The 14,738-nt window shown below is 43.4% G+C and overlaps 1 protein-coding gene across 3 annotated transcripts in view; it reads right to left on the bottom strand.

The window, feature by feature from the left end:
* Nucleotides 1-4,175: 4,175 nt before the first annotated feature.
* The window catches only part of FAM20B (FAM20B glycosaminoglycan xylosylkinase), a 49,297-nt gene continuing 38,734 nt past the window's right edge, over nucleotides 4,176-14,738 (bottom strand). For all 3 annotated transcript variants that reach the window (XM_045393324.2, XM_045393315.2, XM_074024721.1), the window contains 2 exons: nucleotides 13,463-13,522; nucleotides 4,176-8,734 (listed from right to left, as the gene is read on the bottom strand). In XM_045393324.2, the coding sequence (XP_045249259.1) occupies nucleotides 8,503-8,734; nucleotides 13,463-13,522 (292 nt within the window). In that variant the 3' untranslated portion in view covers nucleotides 4,176-8,502. The remainder of the gene's footprint in view (nucleotides 8,735-13,462; nucleotides 13,523-14,738) is intronic.

Raw genomic sequence — 14,738 nt, 5'->3', positions numbered from 1 at the left:
TAGTACTTTAGAAGGCCGAGGAGGGCGGATCACCCGAAATCAGGAGTTCGAGACCAGCCTGGCCAACATGGCGAAACCCAGTCTCTACTAAAAATACAAAAATTAGCGGAGTGTGATGGCGCGCATCTGTAATCCCCGCTACTCAGGAGGCTAAGGCAGGAGAATGGCTTGAATCCAGGGCGCGGAGGTTGCAGTGAGCCAAGATCGTGCCACTGCACTCCAGCCTGGGTGACAGCACAAGACTCCATCTCAAAAAAAAAAAAAATTAACTCACTCAACAAATGTCGCTTCAGTCTGAATGGCAGTCTATCATAGTGATTACCATTTTCTATTTGTGCAACCCTGTGTGTTACTGAACGGTCCCACGCCTGTTTCCTCACCTATAAAAAGGGATAATAAAATAGTCCCCTCATAGGGCTGCTGTGAAGATTAAATGAGCTCATTCAATGAGCACATCATCAACACTCAATATGTGGCCACTTTTATTTTTGTATCTACCCAGCCCTGGAGGAGGCTCTGGGTGGTCTACACAGGAGGTGAGGATGGCTTTAGTTAATACTGGTGAAGTTTATAAGTGAATTTATGGTGAAAAAATTAATAGTAACAATTGTTTATTAAAACAATCCAAGTTTTAAGATTTTGTGGAAACAATTATCTTTGCTTGGAACTTTCGTGTAGGGCTACCTCCTCATTTCTGAGATGTTCTGACTTGGATTTAGCATCCCATGGTAAATAAAGTAGGTTAGCTGGGAAGTTCTTCGACAACCGACTTGATTTCAAGACATTTTTATTATTTATTTATTTAGAGACGGAGTCCTGCTCTGTCACCCAGGCTGGAGTGCAGTGGTGCAATCTTGGCTCACTGCAAGCTCTGTCTCCCTGGTGCAAGCGATTCTTCTGCCTCAGCCTCCTGAGTAGCTGGGATTACAGGCGTTCAGCACCACGCCCCGCTAATTTTTTTTTTTTTTCCTGTATTTTTAGTAGAGACGGGGTTTTGCCATGTTGGCCAGGCTGGTGTTGAACTCCTGGCCTCAAGTGATCTGCCCGCCTCAGCCTCCCAAAGTGTTGGGATTACAGGCGTGAGCCACCACGCCCGGCTGACATTTTTCGCTATAAAAAAAAAAAAAAAAAGAAGTAAACAGTTTTTCACCAGTCAGTCCCGTGTAGAAACAATAAATCCAAACACCAGTTTCTAGACAAGTCTCTTGAGTATTTCAATAAATACTCCTTTTGGTCTCAGGGCTTGAAGGCTGTGCTCATTTTAAAGGTCTGGGAGCAGTATCGTGGATGATGGGGACATCTAGAGACTGTTGGGAAAACTACAGACAGCTATGATTCTTTAGCAAGCATTACGGTGCTACTCAAGAGTGGTTCCAGAACCCCAGCACTGGCATCACCCAGGAGAGCTTGACAGAAATGCAGAATCTCAGGCCTCAGACATACTGAATCAAAACCTGCACTTTTAAAGTCTTTCTGTGCAGGGAGCCGTGGCTCATGCCTGTAATCCCAGCACTTTGGGAGGCTGAGGCAGGAGGGTCGCTTGAAGCCAGAGTTTGAGATCAGCCTGGGCAATAAGGCTAGATCCCTTGTCTCTCTACCAAAAATAAAAATAAAAAATAAGCTGCATGTGGTGGTGCACGCCTGTAATCCTAGCTACTTGAGAGGCTGAGGGAGGAGGATTGCTTGAGCTCAGGAGTTTGAGACTGCCAATGAGCTATGATTGTGCCATTGTACTCCAGCCTGCAACGGAGCAAGACTGTCAATCCAAAAAAAAAAAAAAAAAGCCTAAGGCCAAATTGGCACACAACACCTTTATTGATATCATCTGAGTATGACCTAGCCTTACAATAGACATCTTCCCAACCCCGCCGAAGGCAGTCAGAACCATCTGCCTTGGAAACACTCTGGGTCAAAAGCAAGTCTCGGCCGGGCACGGTGACTCATGCCTGTAATCCCAGCACTTTGGGAGGCTGAGGCACTTGAGGTCAAGCACTTGAGACCAATCAGCCTGACCAATATGGAGAAACCCCGTCTCTACTAAAAATATAAAAATTAGCCAGGCGTGGTGGCACGTGACTGTCGTCCCAGCTACTTGGGAGGCTGAGGCAGGAGAATTGCTTGAACCTGGGAAGCGGAGGTTGCAGTGAGCTAAGACCGCGCCATTGCACTCCAGCCTGGGTGTTGGAGCGAGATTCGGTCTCAAAAACAACAAAACAAAAGCAAGTCTCCATATTTAAATAACCCTGCATGAGAAACAAACATTACAGGAATGTTTCCCAGCTCATCTATGTTCCTTTAACATCTATACAGCACTCCAGGTGGACTGAGAATGTCCTTAAGAGACAGGGCACACACACATTTCCTAGAACAATGAGAAACCCCTGAAACAGTATTTCTGGTGACCCAGGTACTGAAAGTACAGGCCCAGAAGGCCCTGTATTCACTAAGCAAATAGTTCTGCATTTCCGGAGTCAGGGGTTCTATACACACCTCTTGTCAAGCCTGGCCTGGATCAATCTCCACTTTTTCAATGTAGGTCCTGCCTAATCCAACCCCTCCCAATCCCCACCTCCATGATCCTCTCCTGTTTCTTATTCTCACTGCAATTAATTTATATAATTCCTGAGGGACTTGGTGCGTGGCAAGCAGTTTTTTTTTCTGCCAGGTCTAGACTGCAGGCTCTTTGAGGGAAAAAGACAGTCACTATCACGTCAGTAGTATACCACAGCTCACCGCACAATGGCCCAAAGATCTACTGACAACAGACCAAACATCTCACAAACTGTGATTTAATACCATTATTCCTTGGGGCTTATACCTTACAAAACCCTACCCATGGAAATCCAGTGGTTATGACCATTCCTATTTTACAAAATGAAGGCTGCTAAAAATCAGTCTCATAAGCAAACATACTAGGTAAAATTACCCAGTAACAGAGCCCTACACTCCCTACTCCCAGCTACCTTTTTCAAGCTCTAATACCAGTTGTTCTGATATGCTTGAGAAGCAAATGAATCCTGAACTCTAGCCTGGAAAAGAATTTGTATGTGGTGAGTCAGTGAGACACACAGACCAGGCTCTACTAGCCTCCCACATGTATTCACACACAAATGACAAAAACTATCACAAATATGCTGCAAATAAAACTTTTTTTTTTTTTTTTTTGAGAGAGAGTTTCCCTCGTCGCCCAGGCTGAAGTGCAACGGCACGATCTTGGCTCACTGCAACCTCCGCTTCCCGGGTTCAAGCGATTCTCCTGCCTCAGCCTCTGAGTAGCTGGGATTATGGGCGCTTGCCATCACGCCCAGCTTTTTTTGTTGTTGTTGTTGAGACTGAGATTCGGTCTCAAAAACAACAAAACAAAAGCAAGTCTCCATATTTAAATAACCCTGCATGAGAAACAAACATTACAGGAATGTTTCTCAGCTCATCTGTTTCGCTCTTATTGCCCAGGCTGGAGTGCAATCACGCAATCTCAGCTCACCGCAACCTCCACTTCCCGGGTTCAAGCAAGTCTCCTGCCTCGGCCTCCCGAGTAGCTGTGATTACAGGCATGCGCCACCATGCCCAGCTAATTCTGTATTTTTAGTAGAGAAGGGGTTTCACCATGTTGGCTGGGCTGGTCTCAAACTCCTGACCTCAGGTGACCCACAGGCCTCAGCCTCCAAAAGTGCTGGGATTAAAGACGTGAGCCACGGCGCCTGGCCCAATAAAAATCTTAAGAGCTTTGTTCAGTTATCTGGTTGAGGTTTATGATGCTGGATTCCATCTGAAAAGTTAAAAATCTAGGTGTCCTAAGAATTACTATTAGGGCAACTGGCCTTCTCTTCCTACCTTTTTTGTAGTATGCTGACAAGTGCTTCAGGATTCATAATCCTTTACCTCTAAGGAAGCTGCAAAAATGGAATTAACTATTAAATATATAAAAAGCACCTAAGAATGATCCCATGAAAAATTTTGGTACAGTTACAATCTAGTATGAACCGTTTGAAGACTGGTGAGGAAATCTGCAGGTCTAATCCACCAGGTACTATGAAACAATCCCTGTGGAAGTTTAAGTGGTCACAAAAGATGTAATCTTCTTCTGTCCCCTAACAAAACAGGAAGGAAACTGAAATAGGAACCACTGGAAATATCCTGAAGGGAGAAAGAGGAGGAAAAGATCAGACATCATATTTATTAAAATCTTTATTCATTTTCTTTTTTCAGAATTGAAACCCATAGAACACATTAGAAATTTAGATGCATATCTGTCTTGTTTGGTATCTTACCAAGTACAATCTCTGTGCAACAGCTCTGAGAGGAAATCCTTGGCAGATCAAAAGACAGGGTAGTGGCTCCCACACTTTCCATTTAAGCAAATAAATTAGCTTCCGAGTAAGTTGTTCCCAGTTTCACCCAACATTTTGTGTTTATGAGAAACACCTTAGTTCCTAAAAACCTGTGGTAGTCCAGTACCCAGTCCCTCCTACCTTGTCACCACCCAGACTTGAGGAATTGAAGGGAAAAAAACTGGCCTTCCCCTGTAGAATGAGTTTCCCAAAGACAGGTTTGCCTGGCTCACTAGTAGGCCTGGCCTGTGCTGGCACACTAGAGCTGCTCAGTAGGTATTTGCTGATGAATAGTCTTTATGTTAATTAGGGTCCACTCTCAGAGACTGAGAACCTTTCACTAGCTGCAAGCCCTTCAGCAATTTAAGTCAGTGTTCCCCTTTGTTAAAATAAATATGTTTTTCTTGCTAGAATACATATACGACTATATACATTACATATACCTTTACTCATGTTTCCTGAAGCTCAAACTCACAGGATGAGGCATATAAGATAGCTTACTGACGATGCTGTTTTATCATCATTGAGGTGTGGCCATTTACTGGTCAAAGAATACACGGGTGAAGAAGAAGAAAGGCTGAAGAAATATGGCGGATGGAAAGGGAAGGAAAGGCAAAAGCATTTTCTTTTTTTAGAAAAAAAAGATGGATTTCTTTGGAAGACAATGCTGGCTTTGGATGACATTGAAAAATTGCCATGTATAGGATTCATCTTTCCCAAAATAATATGCAATTAATGTACCTGAATTCTTCCATTTCCTTCTTAAATTTCATTTGACATATTAATCCTGAGTGCAAACAGGGGGCAATGCCTTATTAATACATTCTTGAATAATACTCTGAGCAAATCAGATCCTATGAATTTGTTTTACACAGAAAATTATTTACACCTCCCCCAAACCCACAATGCAGCCTCATATTAAAGAAAGTTTTATAACAAAACCTTTACACTCAAATTTATCCATTCAAACTTTAGAATAAACATTTTGTAACAAGTGGGAAGAGGGCAGGAAATGGCCATGAGTTCGGATTTTCCTAGTTTTGTAGTATTAAAATGTCTCCACGTCTACCTTTGGATGTTTGGTAGGCATACCTTACAGCTGATCCAAACCCTGCAACGACTTGATTGTAACAGCCTTAGATTCTAATAGAGAAAGTAGGACAGTGTGACAACACTTAAAAAAAAATCCACCTCCTTTTTTTTCTTCTTTTTTTTAAGACAGAGACAATTCTTCTGCCTCAGCCTCCCGAGTAGCTGGGACTACAGGCGTATGCCACCATGCCCTGCTAATTTTTGCATTTTCAGTAGAGACAGGGTCTCACCATGTTGGTCAGGCTGGTCTCGAACTCCTGGCCTCAGGTGATCTGCCCAACTCGGCCTCCCAAAGTGCTGGAATGACAGGCATGAGTCACTGCACCCGGCCCCGACCTATTCTTTCAAACAGTGTTTGAAATTTTAGCGCTTTCTGAATTTTAGAGCTGTAAGTTTATGGTTGGTTTTCTCCAAGATTTGCCTAAACATACTTTTCCAGCTTACTGAAATCCTGACTTAGAACAAAAATTTATATTCTCAGTGCCATGTCACACCACTCTATTAGCTCAATTCTAACTTTATGGATTAGAGTTCTAAATTTTATGGATGAAAATTCTAAATTTATGATCAGAATGCCTTTTAAGATCACGAGTCTGAAAACAGATGCGAATAAAATGAAATGATATATTTTCTGCAAATGCTTTCAAGAAAGGATTGAGACATTTTCTTTCCTGCCTGCTTTTTTCCTTAGCAGAATCTCTGCCTTCAGTGTTATGAAGTTCCTAGTTTCAGACTTCTTATTCATTTCAGTGTGGCATACTAAAGGCATCATGTATTTGAAAGACCACAAATCCATAACAGTTCAACTAACCTTTACAGGGAGAGCAGAGCTGATATCTTTCTATTGTCTCCTCCCAGCTGGCTCCTGGAAGCTTGTGGGTGAGCACTAACCAAGGTATTCTCATACTGAGCTATGAATTTCCCTGGACACACAACAGTGAGTAGCCTTAAAACTGAAATCAATGCCTCCTTTGGTTAACACGAATTCTGTGTTTTGTGCTAGTCTCTGTCTTCTTAAATTCAATACACCCTTTTTATAACCCAGCCCATTGTTCTCTTCATCTCAAAATGTATATAAAATGTACAAAAGTTTCCTAATTTCATGCTATTTAAAAATAGTTACAGGTTACTCAGTTATCTTTCAATGCAAGAAAACTGGGCATAAATTCTAAAGCTGTTTTTGAGAGTGGGTGCCTAAAACTAGTTTCCAATGGCTGGCATTAAATGTATTCAACCACACTGTTTAAATATTCGCCTCTGCTTGACAGGAATGAAAAGCTGGAACGCACCTTGACAAGATGCAGGAGCAAAGCACATAGCTCTGAGTCCACAGGTGAGCGGGCACATCAGCCCTGTCTTCCTTTGCCCCTGTGTTCTACTGCAACTACTTACACGTCGACATCACTTTGCCAGAACACAAAATGAAAACTGTGCTTTACAACCTGAAATTTGAGAGTGCTAAGAGGAGAAAGAAGCATAATATAACATCATGGGTTCAGAACTCCAGACAAGACTGAATGATGGAATTAGCATTTGACATAAATCAAAATCTTAAGGCTCTTCCTTTTAACCTCCTCAATTTCAAGGCTCAGAAGGCTTAAAATCTTGGCTGGGTATGGTGGCTCATGCCTGTAATCCCAGTACTTTGGGAGGCCGAGGCAGGTGGATCACCTGAGGCCCGGAGTTTGAGATCAGCCTGGCCAACAAGGTGAAACCCTGTCTCTACTAAAAATATAAAAATCAGCTGGGCGTGGTGGTGGGCACCTGTAATCCCAGCTACTCTGGAGGCTGAAGCAAGAGAATCGCTTGAACCCAGGAGGCAGAGGTTGCAGTGAGCCGAGATCATGCAACTGCACTCTAGCCTGGGCAACAGAGTGTGTCTTGGTCCCAAAAAAAAAAAAAAAAAAAAAAAGAAGGCGGCGGCTTAAAATCTTTGTTTCCAGTCTTCCGTGGCCCCAAATCACAAGATAAGTCCAGTCCAGCCACCAGTAAGGTATACACTCTCACCTGTAGGAGTGTCCCTTTCTTAGGAGAAAGGGGCAAAAAGGTTGCTGATCTCTTGGGAACAGCAGCTTCAGTGACAAAATACCCTAAAGGCAGAGGTGGAAATTCATTTCAGAAGAGGAATGAGGATGACAGAGACCACAGGCTACCTGTTATTCAAGGTATTATTTCAGTTTGCTTTGTTAATTTGGGAAGGACTGCTTTCGGCAAAAGGGGAAAAAATTAGTCTCCTTAGAGAATCATGCTTAGATTGTAATAGCATTTTCTCCAGACAACTTTTTGGTTAATTGGGATACAACTATGAGAATGCAGAATTTACTTAGGTGCAAAGTCATGTTTGCTTTTTACACACCTTAAGATCCTAAATACAAGGGAACCTGTTTTTCAATTTCAATCATCTGCCCGATTCTGGTTCCACCAGTGGGTCTCTCTCTCTTCTTCCCTCCTCTAAGATCATCAAAACAATACTACCCAATGGCTTAAAAGCCCAAACACCTTTCTGTTTTTGTCCTTCCCTCCAATTCTGTCTGAAACATGTATCTCCTCCAACAGAGTGTGCTATTTTGGCTTGATGGAATGCAAGGTTTTATTTGCTGCCACTCTGTAGGACAGTAAGCATTCTGATTTAACTAGTTCTGGTTAAAAAAAAAAAAAAAAAAAGACACAAGAGATTGCAAAGTGTTTCCACAAAATCCACAGGCGGGAGAAAGGACTGCAAGGTTCAATTCAAAACACATGCTCCAGAGCCAACCCCAGTATTCGTCTATCCAAATGTCACACCTGTTTGTCCTTTGGCATGGGAATTAAGACTGACCAACTGTGATGCCCAGTGCTAAAATGGGCAATTGCCGAGGAGGTCAGAAGGCGATTCAGCAGGAATGTCTCTATGCTCTGAAACTTGTGGTCTTTGCTTTAGTTTCCACTACAGAAAACACCAAAGACATCCAAGGCCACCCTGTCCCCTGTCACCAGAACTTGCTGCTGGCCACTTCCAATCCATCTCATACCATTTGGAATTGATTGTGCTGTTTCTCTATCTTTGTAAAAAGAAGTTTCACTTATTTTGTGTCGAGAATTACAAGTGTGAGAGAGGCATCCTGTCTTCCACCAGTACTGTGTCCACCCCAAACTGGTCGGTACACTGCTTCACAGTGGCCAGGACACTCAGGAGCCGCTGATCCACGGCGTCCAGATGAGGATCAGAGAGCACTGGGGAGATGGGGTCATGGGCCATGGCAGATTTTAAGGCAGACTTTAGCACACCATTCTTTAGGTAGTTCAGTCTGTTCCAGGTAGAAACCCGAATGCTGGAAGAAAAAGTTATAGAACAAGTTACTTAAAACCTCTCATTATCAAACGGAATTTGAAAGCCTGCTAGGCAGACAAAAGTAAAAAAAAATTAGGTAAAATACTTTAAATCATTTTTGTTTTAGAATTACCACTACATAATGAGTAAGCAACATTACATGTTTTGATATTGTTTCTGTGTAACTAATCAGAGATATGTACAGAGATTTACACACATGTTCACCACAGTGCTGTTTGTAACAGGAAAAATGTTAAACAATCTGAACGTCTAATGATTGGGAAATAGTTAAATTATGGTTCATCCATTGAAAGGAATACCATGCAGCCGTTAAAAACAATTTTGAAAATTTAGTGGAATGGGAAATGCCTATGGTATGATGCTGGGTGGGGGGAAAAGGTTGGAGGAAAACCCTGTTTCACTTCAAATCTGTAGGAAAACAAAATACACACACACGGATTGGAATGAAGTACACTACAATGTTAACAAGAGGATGTATCCTTAGACGTTAATGGGTACTATAAGCTTCCTTCTTCTTGTGTTTCTGAAGTCTAAAACAATTTCTCCTACGAAAAAATTATTTTAAGGATACCTATCTGCCTTAATTATTTCACCAACTGCTACCGTTTGAATGTCTGTCCCCTCCAAAATACATGTTGAAATTGCCATTGTAACAGTATCAAGGTGGAGTCTTTAAGAGGTCATTAGGCCATGAGTGCTCTGCCCTCATGGGTGGAACTAATGTTGCTATGAAAAGGCAAGTTCAAGGCCTGGAGAGGTGGCTCATGCCTGTAATCCCAACACTATGGGAGGCCGAGGTGGGCCCTGAGATTGGGAGTTCGAGACCAGCCTGGCCAACATGGTAAAACCCCATCTCTACTAAAAATGCAAAAATTAGCTGGGCATGGTGGCACGTGCCTTTAATCCCAGCTACTTGGGAGGCTGAGGCACGAGAATCATTTGAACCTGGGAGGTAGAGGTTGCAGTGAGCTGAGATTGCGCCACTGCACTCCAGCCTGGGCAACAGAGTGAGACTCCATCTCAAAAAAAAAAAAAAAAAAGGCGAGTTCAGCCCCTTGTTGCCCTCTCTCTTTGCCCTTTTGCCTTCTGCCATGTGACATGACAACACAGCAAGAAGTCCCTTGTCAGATGCTGGCACCTTGATATTTAACGTTCCAGCCTCCAGAACTGTGAACCAATAAATTTCTGTTCATTATAAATTACCCAGTCTGGCCAGGTGTGGTGGCTCATGCCTGTAATCCCAGCACTCTGGGAGGCCCAAGGGGGCAGATCACTTGAGGTCAGGAGTTCGAGACCAGCCTGGGCCACATGGTGAAACCCCATCTCTACTACAAATACAAAAATTACCCAGGCATGGTGGTGAACGCCTGTAATCCCAGCTACTTGGGAGGCTGAGACAAGAGAATCACTTGAACCTGGGAGGTGGAGGTTGCAGTGAGCCGAGATCGCGCCACCGCACTCCAGCCTGGGCGACAGAGCAAGACTCCCTCTCAAAATAAGATAAAATAAAATAAAACAAGTTACCCAGTCTGTGGTATCCTGTTATAGCAGCACAAAACAAACAAGACACCAACTATAGAGTATCTTTTATTTATCTGAGAAGAAAAGTTCTTAGCTCTCTGTGGGCAAAGTAGGAATTACTAGGTACGCAGAAATGTTTGATTCTGTAAAAGGCAGCCTGTTGTGCAACAATTTAAAAGCTAAGGAAGACTGTTGCATAAAGCATGCATGGAAGGGACAAACAGGCACAGACGGAGTACAGTTATTTTTTATTCTGAAATATATTACAAATGCCCAGAGCATCAGAGCTTCCTCTGTGACTAAGTTATCACATTATTTCCTCTCAGCTCCAAATTCACTCTTCAAAATATGCTCTGCTGGCCAGGCACAGTGGCTCACGTCTGTAATCCCAACACTTTGGGAGGCCATGGTGGGCAGATCACCTGAGGTCAGGAGTTCCAGACCAGCCCCACCAACATGGTGAAACCCCATCTCTACTAAAAACACAAAAAATTAGCTGGGCGTGGTGGCGGGCACCTGTAATCCCAGCTACTCAGGAGGCTGAGGCAGGAGAATCACCCGAACCCAGGAGACGGAGATTGCAGTGAGCCGAGATCATGCCACTGTACTCCAGCCCGGGCGACAGAGCGAGACTCCATCTCAAAAAACCAAACAAAACCAAAATGTGCTCTGCTACAACGGATGGGATTCATTTAAGCATCTTTCCCCTAAAGCTTTCTCACTAGAGGGCGCTAAGGGCACACTGCAAGGGGAAGGGGCTCTCCAAATGCTTCTGTGGGTCGATAGTGGTGTTGGGGAGGCACAGAGGTCATCCAGTGAAGCCCTGTCTAGCCACATTCCCAGAAAGTGTGGGTCCTTGGTGACCCCAAGCCTTAGCCTGGCCTGGGGATAACTCTCCTGAGGCCCTCTCAACATGGAAACCAGAGATTTGAAGGTCATCTGCTCACCCTGGCCCCAATTCCCTCTGAAGGCCCACATGTGTGCCTCACCTGCAGCACGGAAGGTTCCTACTGGATTCTCTCTCTCCCTCTGCATGTCATGACACCAGCTATGGCTTGAATGTACACCCAGCCTGCACTCTGGAGAATTGCTTCTGGCTTGTTCAGCACCTGCAAACTAGCAAACTTCTCTGCTATCTGGTGGGTTGAGCTAAACCTTCTCCACTGAAGTCCAAACTCCAGTCATTGGGAGGGGATCCCCTTCCAAGTTTGTCCTTCCTTGGGTACTCTCCCTCAGCCCTAGTTTTCTTTTACAGTCACTCCTGTTATTGGAATTTAATAATTCTTTATATTGGGTTGGGCTCAGTGGCTCACGCCTGTAATGCCAGCACTTTGGGAGGCCAAGGCGGGCAGAGCACAAGGTCAGGAGTTCTAGACCAGCCTGGCCAACATGGTGAAACCCCGTCTCTAATAAAAATACAAAAATTAGCCAGGTGTGGTGACAGGCACCTGTAATCCCAGCTACTTGGGAGGCTGACTCAGGAGAATAGCTTGAACACGGGAGGTGGAGGTTGCAGTGAGCCGAGATCGCTCCACTGTACTCCAGCCTGGGTGACACAGCAAGACTCCGTCTCAAAAAAAAAAAAAAAAAAAACAAGTATTTATATTAAACACCTCTGTTTAACACACTGTGTCTTTTTTATCTCCTGATTGAACCAGACTGATAAAACTACCACAAAAACATCTTCAAAGACAAACGCACAATTCTTGATTGTATATATCACTAGTTCCCATCATTAATAAAGACAATTAAGGACTGCCTGGGTAAACTGTTACTTTCTACAGAATTTTGTTGTTATTTAAAAAAAGAAAGAAGAGAAAGAGACTAGTTGCTAGGGCAGTCTTATGTGATATGATGTTGCTGGGAGCTGACCAGTATTAAGTGGTGCTTTTGAACTTGCTTTTCTATGAAGCTAAGCAAGGTGAATCCCAGCTGATTCTTCATGTGCATGCTCTAAAATTACACCAGGATGGTCGGGCGCGGTGGTTCACACCTGTAATCCTAGCACTTTGGAAGGCTGAGGCAGGTGGATCACTTGAGGTCAGTAGTTCCAGATCAGCCTGGCCAACATAGTGAAACCCATCTCTACTGCAAATACAAAAATTAGCTGGGTTTGGTGGCAGGTGCCTGTAGTCCCAGCTACTCGGGAGGCTGAGGCACAAGAATTGCTTGAACCCGAGAGGCAGAGGTTGCCATAAGCTGAGATTGCGCCGCGGCACTCCCACCTGGGTGACAGACGCAGACGCTGTCTCAAATTTTAAAAATAATAATAATAAAAAAATAAAATAATTTCAGGAATGATGAAAAGAAGCTTCTTAGACTTTAGCTCATTTTCTTGACTCGTTTTTCAATTTCTCTGTTCCCGGTTTTTTTAAAAAACCAATTACTATTTATTTTCTATTTTTGTGAGACAGAGTCTCACTCAGTCATCCAGACTGGAGTGCAATGGCGCAATCTCGGCTCACTGCAACCTCCGCCTCCCAGGTTCAAGCAATTCTCCTGTCTCAGCCTCCTAAGTAGCTGGAATACTGGTGCCTGCCACCATGCCCGGCTCATTTTTGTATTTTTATTAGAGATGGGGTTTCGTCATGTTGGCCAGGCTGGTCTCGAACTCCTGACCTCAGGTGATCCACTCACCTCGGCCTCCCAAATTCCTGGAATTACAGGAGTGAGTCACTGTGCCTGGCCAAAATCAATTATTATTTATGGAAAAAGTTACTTTTGGTTTAATTTCAAACTGAAATATGCGAACCCCAGGTGGTATGTGATGGGTGAGTGAGAGGACTTGAAACCACAAGGTAACCAGGTGTAGTAACCAGGGATGCAGATTTTACTCAGTTTGTTTTTTGTTGTTTTTTTTTTTTGGCGGTGGGGTGGGTGATTATATTCTGCTATTAAACCAAACATAGACATGTATTACTGAATACATACACTCTTCTATTCATACAAAATTTGAGATGAATTCTGAGCTGTGGGTTATCTGCCTTCACTTTTCCCTGATATCCCATTTCAGGATCTCCAGAGGTTCATATCCCATTTCAGGATCTCCAGAGGTTCTAGGTTGGAGAAGTATGAAAAGCACGGCTCAGGCATCAGAAAGTCTGAGGGCCAAGAAAATGTTTGTACTGTTACCTGAGCCTGGAAAGGAAGGCAATGCAGGCACATGTATTTGCTATGCACAACTTACATGCAACACTGATAGAGAGGGGCAAGAATGCTTCTTTCATCCAGCGAGGGGTTCCCAAAGCTGAAAATTAAATTAAAACTTAGTGAATTCGGTGGAAGTACCATTCTTAGCATCAAAGCAATAGCAAATTCTATATGAAACTCAACTGTGATCCTAGATAATTTCACGCTCCAGCAGCTCAAATCACTTAAATTGAAAACAAGCGGGGCATGACCAATTAGACACAGGATCCCTAACAGCCTGTACTAAAATATCTGACAACAAATATACTCATTTACAAGGGACCTTTTCCTGCCAAGATATTAGAAGGTACTGGAGCATAATTATGGCAAACACAGTGTGGAGTTCACAGACCAAAGGGAGAACTTGAAGACCCCTAAGCCTGCAAAGGTTTTAAGGACCAGAGAGAGAAATAAAGGCCATTTATATTAGATTCCCACAAACAAGCAGATGACCACTACTTGTAAAAAGAAGTCACACTTGTTCTACTCCCAAATTACCAATATCCTATTCCCTACAAGTAAGTATATGTACCGATTCAAATTGGAAAAACTGTTCACAGAGGCTGAGGAAACTGATTCACAGCGGATGCAAAAATTACCTTAGCAGCAATTCAGAGTTAGAAAAGGAGAACTGATTCTAGAAAACTGTCAACCTTTCCCTCTTTCCAGAGGTTCACCTTAATAGCTGGAGTCTGGTAGTTCTTAGTACAGTGTAGGTCCTCCAGTAATTCAAGGCAAAGGCAACTGCTATTGTCTGAATGTTTGTGTCCCCCTCAAATTCATAATCCCTGGTGTAACAGTCCAACAGTATTAAGAGGTAGGGCCTTTGGGAGATGATTAAGCCATGAGGGAAGAGCCCACATCAACGGGTTTAGTGCCCTTATAAATGAGGTCAGAGGGAGCATGTTCACCTCTTCTGCCATATGAGGACACATAGAAGGCACCATCTGAGGAACAGGCCTTCACCAGACACTGAATCTGCTGGCACCTTCATCTTAAGAGTTCTCAGCCTCTGAAACTAAGCAATACATTTCCAATGCTTATGAATTACCCAGTCCAAGGGATTTTGTATAGCAGCCTGAATGGACAAAGCAACTATTTTGATATATACCAAATAACAAATATCATGTGTATCACAGGATGAGTGCTATGTGCTTTGCTGTAATGGGGTAGAGGGAGAGGCAGTGTTTGCTGGTCTTTCATTTTCTGTGGTCGTCACCATCTTTCGCGAAGCACAAGGCGCCTGGTGTTCAGTATAAGATGGTGGCATCATT

The sequence above is a fragment of the Macaca fascicularis genome, chromosome 1 (genome assembly GCF_037993035.2).
Source record: "Macaca fascicularis isolate 582-1 chromosome 1, T2T-MFA8v1.1".
Taxonomy (NCBI): domain Eukaryota; kingdom Metazoa; phylum Chordata; class Mammalia; order Primates; family Cercopithecidae; genus Macaca; species Macaca fascicularis.
Note: the sequence above shows the minus strand (reverse complement) of the source record. Positions and strands in the feature narration are given on the sequence as shown.